Source organism: Odontesthes bonariensis, chromosome 10 (genome assembly GCF_027942865.1).
Source record: "Odontesthes bonariensis isolate fOdoBon6 chromosome 10, fOdoBon6.hap1, whole genome shotgun sequence".
Taxonomy (NCBI): domain Eukaryota; kingdom Metazoa; phylum Chordata; class Actinopteri; order Atheriniformes; family Atherinopsidae; genus Odontesthes; species Odontesthes bonariensis.
This window is the reverse complement of record NC_134515.1, coordinates 35,185,715-35,207,024: the sequence shown is the minus strand read 5'-3', so window position 1 is coordinate 35,207,024 and position 21,310 is coordinate 35,185,715. Positions and strand designations below refer to the sequence as shown.

The 21,310-nt window shown below is 39.6% G+C and overlaps 1 protein-coding gene and 1 long non-coding RNA gene across 3 annotated transcripts in view; one reads left to right on the top strand and one right to left on the bottom strand.

Moving 5' to 3' along the window:
* Positions 1–6,824, top strand: part of ppdpfb (pancreatic progenitor cell differentiation and proliferation factor b) — an 8,503-nt gene extending 1,679 nt beyond the window's left edge. Inside the window, exons 2-5 of the mRNA XM_075475361.1 lie at positions 1,415–1,508; positions 2,230–2,307; positions 4,254–4,347; positions 6,345–6,824. Of these exons, the coding sequence (XP_075331476.1) occupies positions 1,454–1,508; positions 2,230–2,307; positions 4,254–4,347; positions 6,345–6,450 (333 nt within the window). The 5' untranslated portion in view covers positions 1,415–1,453 and the 3' untranslated portion in view covers positions 6,451–6,824. The remainder of the gene's footprint in view (positions 1–1,414; positions 1,509–2,229; positions 2,308–4,253; positions 4,348–6,344) is intronic.
* A 5,514-nt stretch (positions 6,825–12,338) lies between these two features.
* The window catches only part of LOC142390038 (uncharacterized), a 42,122-nt gene continuing 33,150 nt past the window's right edge, over positions 12,339–21,310 (bottom strand). The window contains exon 4 of one of the 2 annotated variants that reach the window (XR_012770426.1): positions 12,339–12,711. This is a non-coding gene — a long non-coding RNA (uncharacterized LOC142390038). Of the gene's footprint in view, positions 12,712–15,121; positions 17,784–21,310 lie in introns of those variants that run through there. The other variant, XR_012770427.1, reaches the window with a different exon arrangement.

The following is a 21,310-nucleotide window of genomic DNA, read 5'->3' as shown; positions in this document are numbered from 1 at the left end:
TGCTGAATAGTGTTTCTTTGTTCTTTTGCACTAGTAACAGTATTATTTTATTATTGCTTGTTGTCAATGTTTACATGCTGGAAATTTTTATACTTTTTATTCTGAATGCACACATGTTCTTGTGCACTGTTAACTTTTCCTAGAGGTATATTACATTCTGCACCTGGCGCCCTTATTCTTTTTTCCTGTTCTGTTAATAAACATTGTTAAGCCATATCAAGTTGTTTCAAGCATTTATTTCAAACAAATTAAAAAGTAATGAGGAATGAACTCAAACAACACTTTTGCACATGTTCGTTAAGGCACAGCAAACAGTGACAATCTTATCTAAAGGCATTAGGTTTTCACCCTCACATTTGAGCAGCATGTGCACAGGTACAGTTGAATGTAAAAAGCTGAATTTGTCCAGTCAGCGTGGTTCTCCAACATCTCATATGATGGCTTACCTACAACAGAATAAATAGTTTATGAAAAAAACCTATGCAATCAATGGCAAACCCATCACAGAACATATGCAAAATAAAGATACAGACTGAGAGGGTAACGCTGCTCATGGTATGACAAAAGGGCTGAAGGGGTACACATTAACACATTAGCCACATTAGGGGGTAGTTAACATTAATTTTCGAAGAGGCAACAGTTTGCAAATTGAGCATTTTCGAAGAGGCAACAGTTCGCTAGTTAGCTAGCTAGGCAGCAACGTCAGGTGCACTTCAGGGTTTGCAACAACATAAAGTAACTTCGTAGCTTTAAGAGACAACAACATAAAGAGATTTTTAGAGAACGTACCCGAGTGAAAATGTAGAGAACACACTCTCATCGACGGAGGGGTGCAATCGAAAGTAAGGTCCAGCCAGCCAGGCAACCCGGCGTCTCCTCGTCAGGTCAGACGCCTGCTCTCCCTGATGCTGCATCCATTTAGGAAACCGAAAAAAAAATGTATTTCGTTGTTCCTATGTTTCCCAAACGTATTATGTGAGGTACTGGAACAGTTCTTCACACAGCAGTGATTTCCAGGCATGTTCTTGCAATTCCGCACTGTTTAAACTTACTGATTTAAAAACACACGCGTACAATGTAAACGAACGGAGAGAATGGCGTTTTCTCGCTAGCATTCTGCCAACATGGCGGATAGGGGCGGGGCTCTGTACTATGACGACAACTCCTCATTCTCAATATATTTATATTTGTCTTTTGCATTAGCAAATTTTTAATGATAAAACTAGAAAATGCAATGAACTAAAGTCTGCAGACATTAATTTTGCCTACATGTGAATACCTGCAGATTGTATAAATGACTTCCAGCTTGTACCTGTGTGCGGGATCTTGTGTGGAAACAGAGATTTGGATCTCTGAAAGATTGAATCTTCTGTGGTTTGATGTCATGTTGAATCATGTTAAATTACCTGTCCAGGGTTCCATCAGACGTTTTACACGGACCAGTAACAGAAGAATGGCAGCAATTCCTGCAGGTGGCTCTCTTGTGGCAACCACTGACTACTACCGAAGTGAGTCTCTCCTCCATTTCCTCATGGTGGAAATGTCTCCCTCCATCTGTTGGTTGACCAGCTGTTAAACTGACATTAAATGTATGATTTACTCCCGTCAAGTTAAGCATCGTGAAAGTAGTAAAAATGTTAAAGAGGATGAGTAAGAGTGCGGTCGCCTTGGAATGTTCCTGATTTGAACTTTGTTGGCAAGATTGAGATCTGAGTATTATAAATTAATAAGAAAGCGTGTGTTAAATAGTGACTGCAAGTTCAATATTTGTCTTGTGATGGAGGAATTTTCCAGATGATTGCAATTACATTTCATGTCAGACTGGATTCTTACAGCCACGTATGCTTTAAAGTTGAGAAGACTGTCAACTTTAATAAAGAGAGTGCACTACAGCTCCTGGATTGTCTCTCAGACTGTGGTTGTATAACCAGAGAAAAATGTAATTTGATTATTGTATTTATTAAATTTGAAGTCCTTGGGTATACCCATTCTACGCTTCATCTTAGAATATAATAGAAAAATACTTTATTCATCAATTTTCATCAAAAAATAAATAATTAAAAAAAAAATTTCCCACTCCAGTTTCGTTGTATAATGACAAAGAGCATTCTATCCTATTCTGTAGTGGACAGATCTGGGTGAAAGAAGTAGCATGTTTCAGAAATTAAAATAAGGCCAAATTACAGATGCGTATTTCTGCAACTCTTTCTCTTCTTGTTCTTCCTGCAGGGCGCATCGGCTCTACATCCAGCAGCAGCTCTTGTGGCAGTTCAGAGTACAGTGGGGAGGTCATCCCTCACCATCCAGGTTAGTGTTTCTTTTTAAAAGATTAATTTGGCTCAGTTTCCTGCTGAATGTTTTTTTTTTTTTTTTTTTTTTTTTTTTTTTTTTTTTTTCTATTATTGTTATTATTATCTGAACAGAATGTGGACTGTCGTAGGTTCCAAAACTTAAATCCACTGATCAAAGTCTGAGTAGGGACGGACTGACTGCGTGCATATTGTGCTCCAAATGATCTCAATCGAAGTTGCAGCCGCAGTACATTTCTAACAAGGTCCTCATATTTCTCTGTGAGCATTCCTTTGAAATACCATACCTTTGAAAGTATCCTTGAGCTCAGTTCTTTTCTGGGTTTGGTGAAAGGTTTCAGTATTGCACCCATGGCATCCGTTTTGTCACGCTGTTGTTGCCTCGGAACACGCAGTTGCATTGGTTTCTGATCTGACTTTCTCCAGTCACACAGAACAGTCATTTTCAATTTTACATTTTCATGTTTCTCATGGTTGGAGGATTTCTTTTAACCATGTTCTTTGGTGATAATTCAGGTTTCTGTACTAAATAAAAAGCCTCCTGGCGCATCCAGGGAGTTGAAACGGGAGCCGTTTCTCAGTCTAGCTGATGTAACAAGCATGCGTTTCAATCCCGTGGTATTAAAATTGCCATCAGTTTGCTTCTACAATGTTAAAAAACAAATAATTTTTGCGTTGATTAATGTAAATGTACTTTATTTATACAGCCCTTTACAGACAATCATTCCGATGTACCAAAGTGCTTTACAGCAGGTAATAAAATAAAGAGAAGAATAAGTAAAAATAAAAGAACAGTGAAAGCAATAAAATACAACAAAATCGAATATGATAAGATAAAAGTGTCATCATACTACTGGCTATTAAAAGCAATCCTAAATAAGTAGGTTTTTAGCCTAGATTTGAAGAGAACCAGGTCAGAAATAAGACGCAGCTGGACGGGGAGCTTATTCCAGAGCCTGGGGGCAGCGACAGAAAAGGCTTGGTCACCCCAGGGTTTGTATTCTGACCTGGGCACTTCCAGCAAAAATTGATTTGACGAACTCAGAGCTCTACCAGGATTGCGGACTGTTAAAAGCTCAGATAAATATGATGGGGCAAGGCCGTTAAGAGCTTTAAAAACAAACGTTAAAAGTTTAAAATGAATTCTATAAAGGACAGGAAGCCAATGGAGGGAGTTGAGAACAGGAGTGATGTGCACACGGCTGTTGGTGTTGGTTAAAAGACGGGCAGCAGCGTTCTGCACAAGTTGAAGGCGACTGAGAGAAGACTGGGAGATGCCGACATAAAGTGCATTGCGATAGTCTAACCTTGAACTTATTAGGGCATGGATGGCTTTCTCAAGGTCATGACGACTTAAAAACATTTTAACTTTGGCCAGGAGACGTAACTGGAAAAAACTAGTCCTGACGACATTGTTAATTTGTTTGTCCGACCTCAGATGACTGTCAAAGGTCACTCCCAGATTTGACGGTTGAGCTAAGCTTTGAAGACGAGGTGCCAAAGCCAGCCGTCACACTGTCCCCAAACACAATGCATTCAGTTTTGTCATCATTTAAATGAAGAAAATTTTGGGCCAACCACTGCTTAATATCAGCAATACAATTAAACAAAGAACATTGTGCACTGTTACTATTTGGCTTCAATGGTAGATAAATTTGTAAATCGTTTGCATAACAGTGGAAAGAAAGGTTGTGCCTGGCTAAACTTGACCCAAGTGGTAGCATATACAATGAGAAGAGGATAGGGCCAAGAATATATCCTTGAGGGACTCCACAGGAGAGAGGAGCACTGGAAGAGGAGGAATTAAAGAGAAGAATTAATTTCACATTTGACAGATAAGACGCTCCTGAAAATGGGATATTTCCCCTAAGCACTGGAAGAACAAAGTGTTGAATCACAACTAATTGTTATGTAAACTCAGTGTTACGCTTTGTGTCACTCCAGGACTTCCCAAGCAGGACTCTGGCCATTGGTGGTCCAGTTTCTTCTTTGGGAAGCAACCAGGGATGACTCCATTGACTGAGGAGGCACAACAGAAGTAAGTATAAGCAGACCCACTCATAGACATGCACTGTGCTAGAGCTATGCTGAAAAAAACTTACTTAATTAAAGACCAGTCAGCTAATGCCTCACAATGCCAAAAAATGTTGCAATTTCATCAATTTACCGGAGAGAATACTTCAGAAAAACCAAAAATGTAATAAATGTATTATTACTGTGGGCATATAATAGTATTTTGGTAATGTTTTAAAACCTAACAATCAGAACAACTTTACATAATGTCACCTGACAATAAAAATTTAACGGACTTTAGTGAAATGATCACGTTAGCCTCCGTTAACAAGCTTTCAGTTAGGTCCCTAAATCCATTCCATTATTAACGTCAACATTTCATGCTAACCAAATGTAAAAATAACGACGTCTAACAGTATACTTCTGATAGATAATGCTTAAAAATGAACTTACCAGTAACTGTTCTTGACGAGCAATTGAGATCAACGGAGCTGCGTCCCTTGTTTGGAACTATTGGCGTCTCCGTGACCCACGTGACTTTGCGTTCCTTTCTTTCTATATAAGTCTATGGGAGTGTCGCCACTCTTTTTACTAGAGGTGCACCGAAATGAAAATTTGTGGCCGAAACCGAAACCGAATAATAATTAATCACTTGGCCGAATACCGAAACCGAATATTACAGTTCAGTTAAGTTAACAAAAGTTAGATTTTTCACCATTTTTAAATATTGCTTAAATCTACGCCTTACAATAAATGTTTAGACATGTTTTTCAAAGAAAATAAATGTTTATTTGAAATCTTCAAAAGTTATTACTAATAACTAGAGATAAGTTTAATTAATTCCCATTTTCAATTCATTCTGGGGTTTTTTTCATTCATTTCATACAACAACAAAAAATACAACATATTATAAACGCGTTCCAACACAAAAATGTAAAAACATGCAATATAACAAATTATCTGAGTGTCCTTTTTGGCATAGAGTCTAGGTAGCCTGCTCCTTCAGGAACAGTGGCAGCATTTTTTGTAGTTTGTGTGTTTTGCCTTTTAGTGATATTTTAGACTGAAACTACTACGGTGAGAAGACAATTCAACTTGGCTGTAAATGCAGGAGTTTTTTAAAAATGTATTTTGAAATACATGCTTTTATGTTGAAACAAGTAAAACAGGAAGTAGCGCCGGTTAGCTCCGTTAGCTTCACACAGAGACCGAGGAGCACCTGTAGCGTGATGTTACCTGCTAGTTTATTTTTATTTCATCACTCCATACTTCGTGGTGTTTGCTGTAACTGGATGAATGTGATGCATAGGAGAAGTGTAAGTTAAAGTATCCTAGTTCTAACCCTGCAGATTGCCTCTGGGGAATGACTCTGCCGTTGTTTGAGAAGCAGCTAAAGTGGCCAGTATTACTTTGATTATTTATTGGTACCAGCGAAAATGCTAAGAGTTCTATTTCTTTAATGATTACAACAACTATTGTTGTATTTTATTTTGTTTACTTGAACATTTAGTTCTACGGTGTTGATGTGGCGTTTGTGAAAAGAACCGGAGTCTCGCATTGAATCAATGGGTGGCATATTGGCAGAGTTTACAGATGAGTTTGGTTCTGTCGACTCCACCGTCTGTGGATAATTTTGCGTCACCACTATTCGGCCTCCGATTCGGCCACTCATTTGGCTTTCGGCCGAAAGCCGAATGTGGTTTTTTTTTGCGTTTTCGGCCGAATATTTTCGGTTGCCGAATATTCGGTGCACCTCTACTTTTTACACCACTCTGCACTGTGCATGTCACCGACTCACCACACATGCTTAGTTTTGGAACTAGAACTGTAAAAGATATCAGTGTAGAGCTGAGTGGTTTTCATCCTAATTCTCTTGACTGAGTTTTGGGAATGAGATCTGCCTGTTTTTTTTGTTAGAACTTGTCTCTGGATGAATCGATCCAATACAGGCCAACATGTACACGCCCTCTTTCACAATTGGTCAAGGATAGCTTTTCTCATTAACTGTGTTTGTTATCGCAGGGCGGGGGTCTCGGGTGCAAATGGTCAGATTACCTGTGTTGCCAGGGAGATGGTTCAACAGCAGGTGAGTGAGAGCAGCGACGCAGGAAGTCCCACTTCCCCATGATCCTGCATCTCACTCCAGCCCACACTGGACTTCGGGGAGAATTGATTCATCGACCAACGCTAGGTGACGGGTGGCTGTCCCGTTAACAATTATTATTACTTTTTTTTTCACTGTAGTATAGGCTGCGTTACTTACTTCTGTAACCTTGTGTTCTTGTGTTTTTTTTTTTATTTTTATTATTCTGATAACAGACCAAAAATGAGAGGGAAAAAAAACAAGCTGGTGCAAAAGTTGTGCACCTGAACATGTCTAATGTTATCTGTTTGATATTGTAGACATGGTGTGGTGCATACATTCATATGCCTTTGTTCTAACTTTTTTTTTTTTCACCTTGTGACATTGCAAATGCAATAAAGTAGACTTTTGCAGCCTAATGTTTAGTGTCTGTTTCCTTAATTTATCCCGTTTGAAGGACAAGAACAAAAAAAACAACAACCCATGACCCACTCAAAATTTAACTGAGTCAAAAACTGTTCCTAAGTTAATTTCCACACCATGAATTCTGCTGGCTTAAAGGGATAATTCGCCTCTTTTGACATGAAGCTGTATGACATCCCATACTAGCAATATTATTTATGAACATGTTCTTACCCTCTACTGCCTACTGTGAGTGGAGTTCCAGCCTCGTTTTGGCGTTGATGAAGGTAGTCCGGCTAGTTGGCTGGGCTTAAAAAAATAAAGCGTAATGAACGGAGGTCTAAAGTATGAGTAGAATTCTGAGTTTGTCCATAGAAATGTTGAAAAAAATATATATTTTTGTATATTGGTACCACTTATCACATTTTGTTGATACGCAAGTTAAAAACACCAACAATTCTATTGGAATTTGTGATATGGGTCAAAAACCTGGATCAAGTATACAGTTCTCTGTATATACAGGGTTGAATAACCCTATTAGGAACGGGAGCTAAAATGACTGTTGGCCAGAGTGGTTGTATGGTTTTTGTCCAGTACTATTTTAGGAACAAAGTAAACACTGAGCGAGCAGCACTTCATGTTCTTCTGGTGCTGCTGAACCCAGTCTTGAGTTGTGTAAACATCCACCATACAGGAAAGCTCAGACCAGCAGTCTGACAAAGTCAACAGAAAAAACACTGTTACAAAACTGTATTTTGTCAAACTTGAATAACTTTGTCAAGAAAAAAAATTGGGATCAGTTTTTTTTTTTCTTCTTCTATAATTTCCCCACAAATACTTAATCACTAACTACATTTGAGAGGCTCATTTAAAATGATCCTGCTCTATTTTGGCAATGCAAGTATTGTGAAAGGTTACCGGAAAGATGTTACCAAGTTTAAACAAATGGTATTATTCTATGAACCTTACAGAGAAAAATACTTTAAAAAAAATTGTCATCATTAATCTTTTGATAACTGACCCATACTTTTAGCATATTCTCAGAACGTTATGCAAAATAACATCAAACCCTGTTACAAGAAGGCTATAAAACTGCAAATAATGATTTTGTCTGTCAACTGTGTACCATATAGGATGTGACTGCTTTGTCATTGGGGCCTATTCTGTATATTTTTTTGCATTGTTGCATTATTGCACCTTTCTACTCTACTTTTGACGGGAAAATCAATTGTAAGGATAATTCTGATAAATAAGTAAATACAAACTTCCTTGTTCTATGAAGTTGTTGAAAGTCCAGTACACAATTCACAATTTAAATCATGGTTCTGTGTGCATCAATAGCATTTTATGTGTGTGACTAATCAACTTGAAACCAGAATAAACCGGAACCAGAGACCGCTATATAAAAAAAATATACATTTAGTTACAAAGTTAAACAGACTTTTCCTCAACAGATTAAACAGTAAAATGAACCAAAGAGGAAAACAATGATGGACTTCACTGTATTATTAATGGGTTTGTAAAAAATGCATTACTGTTCAATTTGCTATTCTGCATGCAGATTGAAAAGAAAAAGTGCCACTACACACAAACTTCCTTGAAGCAAAGCAACTTGCCCATCACACAGATCCTTAATGTCCGAATGAGCAATGACAGTATTCAGTCAATAGAGGTGAAGGTCTGAAGCCCCCGGGAAGCGCCAGGCCTGATACGTCATTTTGACGTCACGGTCCGCCACCACCGTGACAGACGCATCAACCATGCTAGCGCCTTTAGCGCGTCAGGCTCTTGGAAGAGACCGTGTACATATCCTGCAGAGACAGAAGAATGGCTGACATCGCAATTTAGATTGCCAAGGACTGTACTGCTACAAATATGCAACTTGCTTGACCCACAACTCCAGAGAGAAACACGCCGATCAAACCAAATTCCACCACACGTCCAGGTCCTCGCCACCCTTGGATTTTTGGCCACTGGAACCTTTCAGAGGGAGATTGGAGACAGATCGGGGGTGTCCCAGTCCTCTGTAAGTCGTGTCCTCCCCTTGGTCATCAAAGCTCTCATCAGTTTATCCCCCATGGTACATCAGATTCCCATACACCGCTGTCCAACAAGTACAGATTAAGAGGGACTCTCATGCCGTAGCTGAACTGCCAAACATAATCGGAGCACGAGACACATGTACACATCAAAGCACCCGTGCTGTTGTGGAGCGCACTGAGCTGAAGGCCAGGTGGGTGTGTCTGGATACAGCGGGGGGGAAACTACTCTGTAGCCCAGAGAAGGCATGCCAGAATTGCACGATATTGAAAATCACAACGGCAAAAGAGAAATCACAACGACATTAACCAAAACGGAAAAGGTAGGTACCCTCGGGGCGACATGAATCGTCGCTGATTGGACTGGTGGTGGTCCGTGCTTTAAACCAAAAAGACTATGGTTTACATGTTTTCAAAATATGAGCGCTGCTGGTGATAACGTACACGCAACGCACTACTATTAAAGAATATTTTGATGCGACTGTCCCGTCTTACTTGCTTTATCTCTCGATGTTAATAAAAAGATCTCAAAAGATATTGAGAAGATGTTATTAAACTTTATATAGAGGAACAAAAAACACTATCTGTAATGAACTCATATGATGGTGGCCTGAACTTTTTAGAGCCGAGTTCCAGCCTCGTTTTGGCGTTGACGAAGGTAGTCTGGCTAGTCCGGCTGACTTTTTCTGGAGAACGATTTTGTGATGCAAATGTATTACTCTTTTGAACGCATATTGTTTTGAGAAGCAAAACGCTTTATTTTTGTGACCCCAGCCAACTAGCCGGACTACCTTCGTCAACACCAAAACGAGGCTGGAACTTGGCTCACAGGACGCAGCAGGGGGTAAGAAAATGTTCATAAATGATATTGCTGATATGGGATGTCATACAGCTTCATGTCAAAAGAGGCAAACTGTCCCTTTAAGGCCACCATCATCATATGAGTTCATTATTACTTATTTTTCAATATAGTATTCTTTGATAGCAGTGTGTAAGTTGTCACTAGCGGCGCTCATATTTTGAAAACATGTAAACCATATTCTGTCCGGTTTAAAGCACGGACCACCACCAGTCCAATCAACAACGATTCATGCCGCCCGAGGGTACCTACCCATTTTGGTTAATGTCGTTGTGTTTTCTCTTTTGCCGTGATTTGCACTTCAGGGCCACCGTAGTTTTCAGCCTGGATTTAAACATTGTCAGAGTTGAGGCCTGTCTCACATCTTCTGGAATTTTAGGAGCATAAAACTGAAACGCAGCCTCACCTTGTTTAGTCCGGACTCTGGGCACCAGCAGGAGACCCCTCCCTGAGGTTCTCAGAGTCCCAGTTGGTTCATATGGCTCTAACATGTCAGAGATGTACTTTGGCGCTTGACCATGAAGAGACTTGTACACAAGCAGAGCTGTTTTAAAGTCTATTCTCTGAGGGACAGGAAGCCAGTGCAGAGACATGAGCACTGGACTAATATGGTCATGTTTCCTGGTTCTAGTCAGGACTCGAGCAGCAGCATTTTGGATGTACTGCAGCTGTCTTACAGCCCGTTTAGAGCCCAGTGAGCAGGCCGTTACAGCAGTCTAACCTGCTGGAGACAAAGGCATGGATCATTCTTTCTATGTCTGGTTTAGACACTATTTCTTTGATTCTGGCAATGTTTTTAGATGGTAAAAAGCTGCTGATGTTATTAATTTAATGTGGCTGTTAAAGTTCAGGTCTGAGTCCAATATAACCCCGAGATTTCTAACCTGATTATTAGGTTTTAGAGAGTCTCAAGGTAACTGAGATAAAAATAACACTTTCTCTTTGTTTCTGTGGGCCACAGACAGTGATTTCAGTTTTGTCTGAGTTTAGCTGGAGAAAATTGTTTTGCATCCACACACTGATCTGTTCGATGCAGCGACACAGTGTATCTACAGGCCCGTGTTCTCCTGCCGTCAGTGACACGTAGATCTGAGTGTCATCTGCATAGTGGTGGTAGGACACATTATTAGTTAGGGATGGCTCAGGTGATCCTGAAACATCCCATAGTTAAGCTGCTATAGGCCTAGACTGCTGGGGGGCCTCATCTGTCTCACCTTTCCTCACTTTACTCTCTTTGTATATGTGACATTATTGTGGTCATTAACTCGTGTTTCCCTGTTCCAACAGATATCCTTTGAATGGTGTTACAGTGCCTGTCTTCTCAAACCCCAGCTGGTCGAGGCGGATGGCCACCCTTCCTGAGTCTGGTTCTGCCAGAGGTTTCTTCCTGTTAAAAGGGAGTCGTTTCTCTCCACAGTCGCCTCATGCACGCTCAGGACGGGAGATTGGACCGAAAAAGAAAAAGTTTTCAGTGCAATCTGTTGGTTTCCTTAGCTAGGAACTTGTTTTTGAATTGGCTCTATATGAACGAATTGGATTACAATGAATTGAATTCCAATTGGCTTGAATTGGACTTTATTATCTAAGTGCCTTGAGATGACATTTGTTGTATTTGGCGCTATATAAATAAAAATGAATTGAATTGAATTGAATTGAATTATAGCTGCATATTAGCTGGCCTAATGGAAGCATGTACATATTGAACAATAGGGGCCCCAGGATTGACCCCTGGGGAACCCCACAGGTCATAGCCATTTGGTCTGAGACACAGTTACCAATTTCAACAAAATATTTCATTGGCTTCTAGTACTACAGTGAGGAATTGGAGTTGTTTTGGACCAGAATCTGTCCTTTGACTCACATGTAAATCAGGTTTCTGGGACTGCCTTCATTGTTGAAATCAGGAACATCCTGTCTCAGAGTAATGCAGAAAAACTGCATTTTTTAATTCAACATTGGACTATTGTAATTCTTTATAATTGGCCTGTCCAAAAAATTCTCTGAAAAGCCTTCAGTTGATCCAAAATGCTGCAGCCAGAGTTCTGGTGAGAACTAACAGGATAGATCATATTTCTCCAGTTTTAGCTTCTCTTCATTGGCTCCCTGTTAAATTCAGAATAGAATTCAAAACTCTTCACCTCACAAATAAAGCTCCTAATGACCAAGCTCCATCATATCTCATTGTTTTGTAAATATCCCACTGAGTGCTTTACTCTCAGGCTGCAGGTTTAGTTGTGGTTCCCAGAGTGGAATGGGAGGCAGAGCCTTCAGTTATCAGGCCCGTCTCTGTGGAACCAGCTGTCAGTATGTATCTGGGGAGCAGACACGTCTCTTTAGGATTAGGTTTAAAACTTTCCTTTTTGATAAAGCTGATAGTTAGGGATGGCCCAGGTGAACTGTCAAACATCCCATAGTTATGCCACTATAGGCCTAGACTGCTGGGGGACCTCCCATGATGCACCTTTCCTCACTCTGCTTTTTTTTACTCTCCATGTACATATAACATTGTCGTTCTTATTAACTTGTCCTTGTCTTTCTCACTTTTTATGACTCAGGTATGTCTCTCTTTGAAATCGTCCTGACATTCTGCTTTAAGTGGCTGAGGATACAAAACACACTTAGATGTTCAATATTTTTTATTATATTCAAGAACTTGTGACTCCATTTAAGGCCTCCATTTATTCAGCAAATTCAGTCAAAAGTCTACATATCAACAGACTTTGATATTAAATGTGTGGCACTTTTACAACCATTGAAAGTTGGGTTTCCTTAAACTTAAACAGCTTACCAAGTGTTCCATTTGACACTGGCTGTGAATTCTTGAGAAGCCAAGAGGGCAGAGGAATGTAAATTTAAGCTCCTTTGATTTTTTTTTTTTTTCAGTCTTTGAACAAATGAGCTGCTCTTGTTTTCTTTACTTGACACGCCGGTCTGCAGGGTTGGTTGGTGTGGAGCCCAGAATAATACTGATCCATATTCCTTTGGTGCCTATGACAACAGGTAATTCTGGAAAGAGGAGGAAACAGTAGTCTCATACAAGTTATAAAGGAATTTTAAAAATTGTCGTGAAATAGGTAGATTAGTGCTGTGTCTTCAGTGATAATGCAGCACCAGTCTGTTGTGATGAAGGGATATGAGCTACAAGGTGATTCTGGTTATTATCTACAGAAGTTCCTACCCTCACCTACTGTCACAAGCTACGGGTAGTGCCCAAAAGAACAACATTGCAGACACAAATGGGAGAATTTAATGTACTCAAAAGAGTGTCTGAACTAACCCTTAGTGATAGAGTGACAAGATTAGAATTGAGCTGCCGTTTCTCTGCATCAAAAAGAGAAATTGAGGAAAGTCAGTATCATGACATAAAGGGCATTAAACTAGCATATTATACCTATATTGCTCAGATGCATACTGTGTGGCACAACCCCAAATGTAACAGTAAGGGGTTGGAGGTTGTAAATTAAACTGATTGTTGAAAGTGATGTAGTTTTAGTCCAGATCACAAAGAAAAGCTTTGCTGGGGCCTGTTTACATTATCACATCATGGGTCTAGTTTTAGTCTAAAGCAGCACAGCTTTATTTTGACCTTTTATGTTGGTTTAAAATCTTAAACTGAACAACAGCATGCCTGACATGATATATAGGTGATGGGATGATAAGTAAATCCTTTGAATAATTTTCAACTATCAACCATGTTAATTTGGGTCCTAATTCCAAGTGTTCTTAAATTTGTAAACCTTGCCTTTAAATGGCCTCCATTCTTTCCCTGATTTAAAATTGAGTCTAACAGAAGCAAGTGGATAAGATAGCAAGCTTGAGAGTGAGAGGCTATGAAAAACCAATTGTAGTTGTCTTTTCAAAAATGGAACCTTGGGATGTGAAATCTCTTTGCCAAGCCTTGATTAATCCTAAACAGAGAATTGAATGTTGCGGTACTTTATCATATTATGATTAGGATTATTGTTAATAATAACTTAATTCAATAATCAGTTTATTAATAAAACTCAATTAGCTCAAAAATTAAATTTATGATTCATCGTAAGCAGTCACTGTGTATGGCCATTGCTGCTGGGTGGAATGACCTCCTGTACCATTTTTTGGAGTTTAAAAACTGGGTGGCCAGTATTGTTGGTTATGTTCAACATCTTGTGCAGCACTCTTCTTTGCACAATTGGGTCAAGGGGCTCCAGAGCATTCCCCAGCACAGAGCCAGCATTGTTCTTATCGGTTTGTTCAGTTTCTTTGAGTCACTACCTCTGATGCTGCAGCCCCAACTGCTGGCTGCAAAGCAGACGGAGCTCTCCACCACAGACTTGTAGAAGATATGCAGCATTTTGGTGCAGACACTGTAGGCCCTAAGCGTTTACAGGGGGGGTAGTTAACTCTGTCCCTTCTTGTCCATGGCCTCAGTGCTGCATTTCTAGTCTGGTCCTCTATTACCTCCACCTCTTCACTAAAGATGGCATTAGCATTTGGCTTATTCTTGATCCTCCAAAAATCCAGTAATCTCCTTTGTCTTTGTTTACATTCAATGTTCTATAAACCATACCACAAAACTGTAAACCAGTTCCCTGTACACAGTCTCTTGTCAATCACTGATACACCCTACAGTTGCGAAGTCATCTGAGTATTTTTGGAGATGACATGACTCTCAGTTTTACTGGAAGACTGAGGTATGTTATACCCTTCACAATATGAAGAGAAACAGTGGCAAGGCAAGGCAAGGCAATTTTATTTATAGAGCACAATTCATACACAGGGCAATTCAAAGTGCTTTACAGCTACATAAAATCACAAGAAGGCAATAAAACCATTAAAAAGGAATAAAAAAAAAGAAAAGAAAAGAAAGAAATTAAAAAAGAAAGAAATTTAAAACCCATTAAAATAATCATTAAGTAATTAAAAAGTGAAGAGTGCAGATAAAATACTTTCAGGTGTCATATGCACAGCTAAATAGAACTGTTTTCAGCCTGGATTTAAACATTGTCAGAGTTGAGGCCTGTCTCACATCTTCTGGAAGACTGTTCCAGATTTTAGGGGCATAAAACTGAAATGCAGCCTCACCTTGTTTAGTCCTGACTCTGGGCACCAGCAGGAGACCCCTCCCTGAGGTTCTCAGAGCCCGAGTTGGTTCATATGGCTCTAACATGTCAGAGATGTACTTTGGCGCTTGACCGTGAAGAGACTTGTACACAAGCAGAGCTGTTTTAAAGTCTATTCTCTGAGCGACAGGAAGCCAGTGCAGAGACCTGAGCACTGGACTAATATGGTCGTATTTCCTGGTTCTAGTCAGGACTCGAGCAGCAGCGTTCTGGATGTACTGCAGCTGTCTTATAGCCCGTTTAGAGAGCCCAGTGAGCAGGCCGTTACAGCAGTCTAACCTGCTGGAGACAAACGCATGGATTAGTCTCTCTAAGTCTGGTTTAGACACTATTCCTTTGATTCTGGCAATGTTTTTTAGATGGTAAAAAGCTGCTGATGTTACAGATTTAATGTGGCTGTTAAAGTTCAGGTCTGAGTCCAATATTACCCCGAGATTTCTAACTTGATAGTTAGGTTTAAGAGAGAGAGTCTCAAGGTAACTGATAACACTTTCTCTTTGTTTCTGTGGGCCACAGACAATGATTTCAGTTTTGTCTGAGTTTAGCTGGAGGAAATTGTTTTGCATCCACACACTGATCTGTTCGATGCAGCGACACAGTGTATCTACAGGCCCGTGTTCTCCTGCCGTCAGTGACACGTAGATCTGAGTGTCATCTGCATAATTGTGGTAGGACACATTATAGCTGCGTATTAGCTGGCCTAGTGGAAGCATGTACAGATTGAACAATACGGGTCCCAGGATTGACCCCTGGGGAACCCCACAGGTCATAGCCATTTGGTCTGAGACACAGTTACCAATTTCAACAAAATATTTCCTGTCCTCCAGATAGGACTTGAACCAGTTTAAAGCACGACCAGAGATTCCCACCCAGTCTTCTAACCTCTGTAATAAGATCGCATGGTCAACTGTGTCAAAGGCAGCACTCAGGTCCAGCAGAACTAAGACTGTGACTCTACTTGCATCTGTGTTCAGGCGGATGTCATTTGTCACCTTGATCAGAGCTGTCTCAGTGCTGTGGTGGGGCCTAAAGCCTGATTGGAAAGTATCAAAAGCATTGTTAGACAGGAGAAAGTCACTAAGCTGTTGGTATACAACTTTTTCTAGGACTTTACCTAAGAATGGCAGGTTTGATATGGGCCGGTAGTTGTTCAGTACTGTGGCATCAAGATTGCTCTTCTTTAGAAGAGGCTTAATGACAGCGGTTTTTAAGGCCTTTGGATATGTTCCAGTCTGGAGTGAGATGTTGACTAGATGAGCAAGTTGTGGTAACAAACTGCTCAGCACAGACTTTAGGAATCTAGTGGGTAACTCATCAAGGCAGCACGTTGATGAACTCAGACTGCAGATGGTCTCTTCGACTGTTTTGTCAGTAACAGGTGTGAAATGTGTCAGCTCTAGGTGTCTAGCTGGCTGCAGAGTAGTTATTTGTGCTGTGGAAATTATTGCATTTTTAATGCCTTGAACTTTGTCATTAAAGAATATTGCAAACTCATTACACTTGGATGTAGAAATGAGTTCTAAAGGCAGTGAAACTGGAGGGTTTGTTAATCTGTTTACTGTAGTGAGAGTACAGCCCCCTTTGGTTCCTGTGCTACTGACTATCGACTAAAACACACAACCCTCCAGTCTCACAAAATGTGTTTGTGGACACATCCACCAGTATTTTTGGGGGTAGGCAAAGGATGTAGTAGTGTGTCCTAATGTAGGGGGACATGCTGGTGAGGCTGTGTGAAGATTTGTGACTGGGTTAGGGGAAGTTAGCTTCCACACTGTGGAGGTTAGACAAAAAAGCTCTGGGTACAGGTGGAGTGTGAGGATTATGTAGCTGAATGCAGGTGAGGAGCATTAATGTTTATCTGAAGTGAACCTATTGAAAAACATTTACACTTTTAGGACGAAGTCTCTAAAAGCTGTCACTTATTATTTGTGAAACCGTCTATGTCATCCACTCAATAAGATAACACTGATGCTGGCTAAAGCAAAAGGTTGGGAGGCAGGGAGGTAGTAAACAAGGCCTATATGCAATGCTTTGCTGTTTTTTTTTTTTTGCAATTAGAATGTAAATGCTGATATAATTTGTTTATGGAAAAGAAAAAGCGTTTGGTCAGAAATGTAGAAAGATTTTGAGACAAATAAAGAATCCTCTGTAGTGCATTTATTTTGATGGTATCAACATTTCACTTAAAGATTGGGGCAACAAATACCAATGTCCAATCTTTTTTTATAAACCATCTATCATAGGCAGAAATTGGCTTCAAAGAAGTTTTGTAATTCAACGTATTCAAAATGATTTCTTTTGATTTTGGAAGGTTTCGAATCAGGGGAAATGTTTTTAGAAGCAGTAGTGATTATGATCAGATTACTTTGGTAAGGATTTATTTTGTCACTAGATATTTTTCCAAATAATTGCATTGTGCTCAATAGCCTAAAGAGATTTGACAAGAGGGTCTGACAAATAGAATAAGAAGTCTTCCATAAATAATGATACCTTATATTCTATACCTATATATACCTGGATTACTCCTTTGATATAAACGTTCTGCCGTATAACAAATGTTTATGGCTCAATAACATCAACATGACAAATAAAAGTGGAGAAGTTATTGATAGAACAAACTGCAGCTGCTGGAGAAAAGTAAATACTTTTAAACCTCAAAATGAGCCTAAACCAAAAAAAAAAGTCAAGAGCGCAAAAAGGCAATCCCACTCCAACTAATCAAAAGTCTTCTCAACATTAAGTGATAGTACAACCTCTGGCATGTTGGATGGAGTGGGATTCTATAGGACATTGATGAGATATCAAAGAATGAATACTGACTCTTTACACAGTCCATGTGATCTGCTGCAACAACTGTTGAAAAATAAAATCGAAAATAGAATTCTTAAATCATGTTGAATAAAGAAATATACAAAGTAGACTGATGAGGATCTTTGTCCCTCTTCAGATTCTGGGGGGCAGTTGTCTCTTGGAAACCTGGAGAGAGTGATTCCATAAAAACAGAGAAAAAGAGAAGCAATTACCTCTGAAAATGTCTTAAAGAACTAAGATGACTAGCCATCCAGTTCAGGTGACTTTTTGCATACGCTCTGTTATAGGAGCTCACCTTGAGCTATTGTGTGACCCAGGAATGACCTGGCTGACGCGTTATTAACGAAGTCCACAAAGGCATCTTCTATGCGAAAGTGTTGTTTTGTTTATTCCATTAAAACGCTAGCCATTACAATCAGGCTGCTATACCACAGACAGGTAACGGTCAAAAGCCATTTGCCCTTCCGGGTCAACACCTAACATCAACAGCAATGCTCCTACCTTTATACCTGAACCTTCAGTGACACCCAGTGTACATGTTCAAACATTACACCTTGGCAGTAGCAAATTGGCTGCTACACGCTCATTGCCTCTGGGAACTAATCAACTGAAATATTGTCCTCTATTCAACATCAAGCTCCAGATATACAAGATTGTACTCTTGATAATTCAAGGTTAAGGGAAAATATTTGTAGAGCAGATTCAGTCTCAGATAGTTTTGCAGTATATAGACTGGAATAATAATGGTCAGTGTGTTTAAAGCCACCTTTTCCATTAATTTCAGGAATAAGATATTTAGTAACAGCCCTCTGTGTTAGCTGTTGCATTATTTGATTTCATCTATTTTCTCCCCATGTTCATAAAGATCATACCTAAAATTCAAAATGACATTTTCTACTTGGGTTGTTGAAAGTAGACCAATACATAAAAAACTCAGTTTTAAGAATATGACATTATTTAACAATGTCATCCGAAGGTAGGTGACTGTAACTTATCTAACTACACTATTATTGGTCACCTGCTTATGTTGCACTCTTAAAAAGAGATCCGACTCCTTCTCACTGTTGACAACATTTATTTTTCTTTCCCCGGTCTTAAGCTGGAGCAGGTTTGCACAAAGCTTGTTCACCTTCACCAAAAATCAATACACTCACACCCCATCGCTGACCGATAACGTACACTAAAAGAACTTAAAAATATATTTCCAGGTTGCAACACTTATGATGCAAGTATTGGCTTTCTTTCATAAGATATGATTTGATATGCCTTCAATAATGCCTATATCATTGAGGGCAACATTCCTGGGGTCCAATTTTGCAGGAGAAAAAAATGGTTTGGGATCTAGTAAACTTCACAAAGGTTTCATCTGAAAGTAACAGAAAACTAAGTCTCCACAGACAATGTCCAGCATCACCACCAGGGATGCTCATTCCCAAAGTCATTTCACAGGTCTACTCATCTCCTAGTACTTTTCCACTTTCCCTGTCAGCCACACTTACCTCTTCAGCCAACTCAGCTCACCTGTGCATCATTAATCTTCCACTCTCCAAGCAAACCAGTATATAAGCTTCTCCAGTTCATTCACTCCTTGTCAGATTGTCTGTGCTGTGCCTATAAGACCTTCCAGCCCCTCTCCCTGGTTTGATCCCCTGTTGCCAACTGTGCCTGTTTCGGATACATCCTTTCTGTCTACGCCCCCAGTAAAGCACCTGCCTTCTGCCTCTGACTACAAGTATTATATTGTGGACTTGTGTGTGATTTTGACAGCTGGCTTTCCTTCTTCGGCCTGTTTCCTGTGGAGTTTTCTGCCTGCTTGGATTGCTAATCTGGTTTGGACTTGTTTTCCTGCTCACTTCAATCAGAACTATTGTCAGCAATAAATTACAATGAGAAATGAGCCAGCTTGGCAGTATGCTGCATTTGGGTCCTAACATCTCCAGTGAGGCCTAACACCTCAAGAGGCAGTAGTCAGAGATAACTATAAATTGATAATCACAAACATCTATCATTAAGGCAATAATATGTCCACTAAAGTTTTATAGGAGTAACACCTCGGGAGTAGGACTGGGGCAGTGCCAATGTCAACTACAATAACATCTTTTTGTGTTCAGTTTAGATTTACATTTAAGTTAGTTAAGTCTAGATTTACAGACAGAGCAAACAATTTGTAACGCTGCCTGGAAAAGATTAAGTGTATATTGGAAATTTGGAAGAAAATATTGAAAATGATTGTCCTAATTTGAAAGTTGGGACAAATTACTTGAAATCCACTGAGTTAGCCAACCATAATACTATAACACTCTATGTGGTCTGACATATTAAGGACCAAAACTGCAATAATTAGGCTGGTTTAAGTCATATTTATCTGATAGATTTCAGTTTGTTCTTGTAAATGAAGAATCTTCCTCACACACCAGAGTAAGTCATGGAGTTCCTCAGGGTTCTGTGCTTGGACCGATTCTTTTCACTTTATACATGCTTCCATTAGGTAACATTATTAGACAGGATGGCATAAATTTCCATTGCTATGCTGATGATACCCATTTGTACTTATCTATAAAACCAGATGAACCCAATAGGTTGGTCAGACTACAAGCATGTCTTAAAGACATAAAGACCTGGATGACTCAGAACTGTCTGCTTCTAAATTCAGACAAACTGAAGTCGTTATCTTTGGACCTGAGCGCTTCAGGGATAAATTGTCTAGCTATATAGTTACTCTAGATGGTATTTCCTTGGCTTCTAGTTCTACAGTGAGGAACCTTGGAGTTATTTTTGACCAGAATTTATCATTTGACTCGCATATAAAACAGGTTTCTAGGTCTGCCTTCTTTCATCTTCGTAATATTGTTAAAATCAGGAACATCTTGTCTCAGAGTGATGCAGAAAAACTAGTCCATGCATTTGTTACTTCAAGATTGGACTACTGTAATTCTTTATTATTGGGCTGTCCCACATATTCTCTGAAAAACCTCCAGCTGATCCAAAATGCTGCAGCCAGAGTTCTGATGAGAACTAACAGCAGAGATCATATTTCTCCAGTTTTAGCTTCTCTTCATTGGCTCCCTGTTAAATTCAGAATAGAATTTAAGATTCTTCTCCTCACATATAAAGCTCTTAATGACCAAGCTCCATCATATCTTAAAGATCTCATTATAAGATATTTTCCTAACAGAGCACTTCGTTCCCAAACTGCAGGTTTACTTGAGGTTCCCAGAGTTTCTAAAAGTAGAATGGGAGGCAGAGCCTTCAGTTATCAGGCCCCTCTCTTGTGGAATAAGCTGCCAGTAAATGTCCGGGAAGCAGACACCCTTTCCACTTTTAAGACCAGGCTTAAAACTTTCCTTTTTGATAAAGCTTATAGTTAGGGATGGCTCAGGTGATCCTGAAACATCCCATAGTTAAGCTGCTATAGGCCCAGACTGCTGGGGGGCCTCATCTGTCACACCTTTCCTCACTTTACTCTCTTTATGTATATGTGACATTATTGTGGTCATTAACTCGTGTTTCCCTGTTCCAATAGATATCCTTTGAATGGTGTTAATGAATTGAATAATCAAAAATAGATAGATACATGAGGAAACAAATAATTAAATTTATTTATTGAATAAATCCTTCTTGCAGGATTACTATTGCAACAGCACATCATCAGTAGGGTAAAACTAACCCGTCTCCTGACAATCTGAACCCAG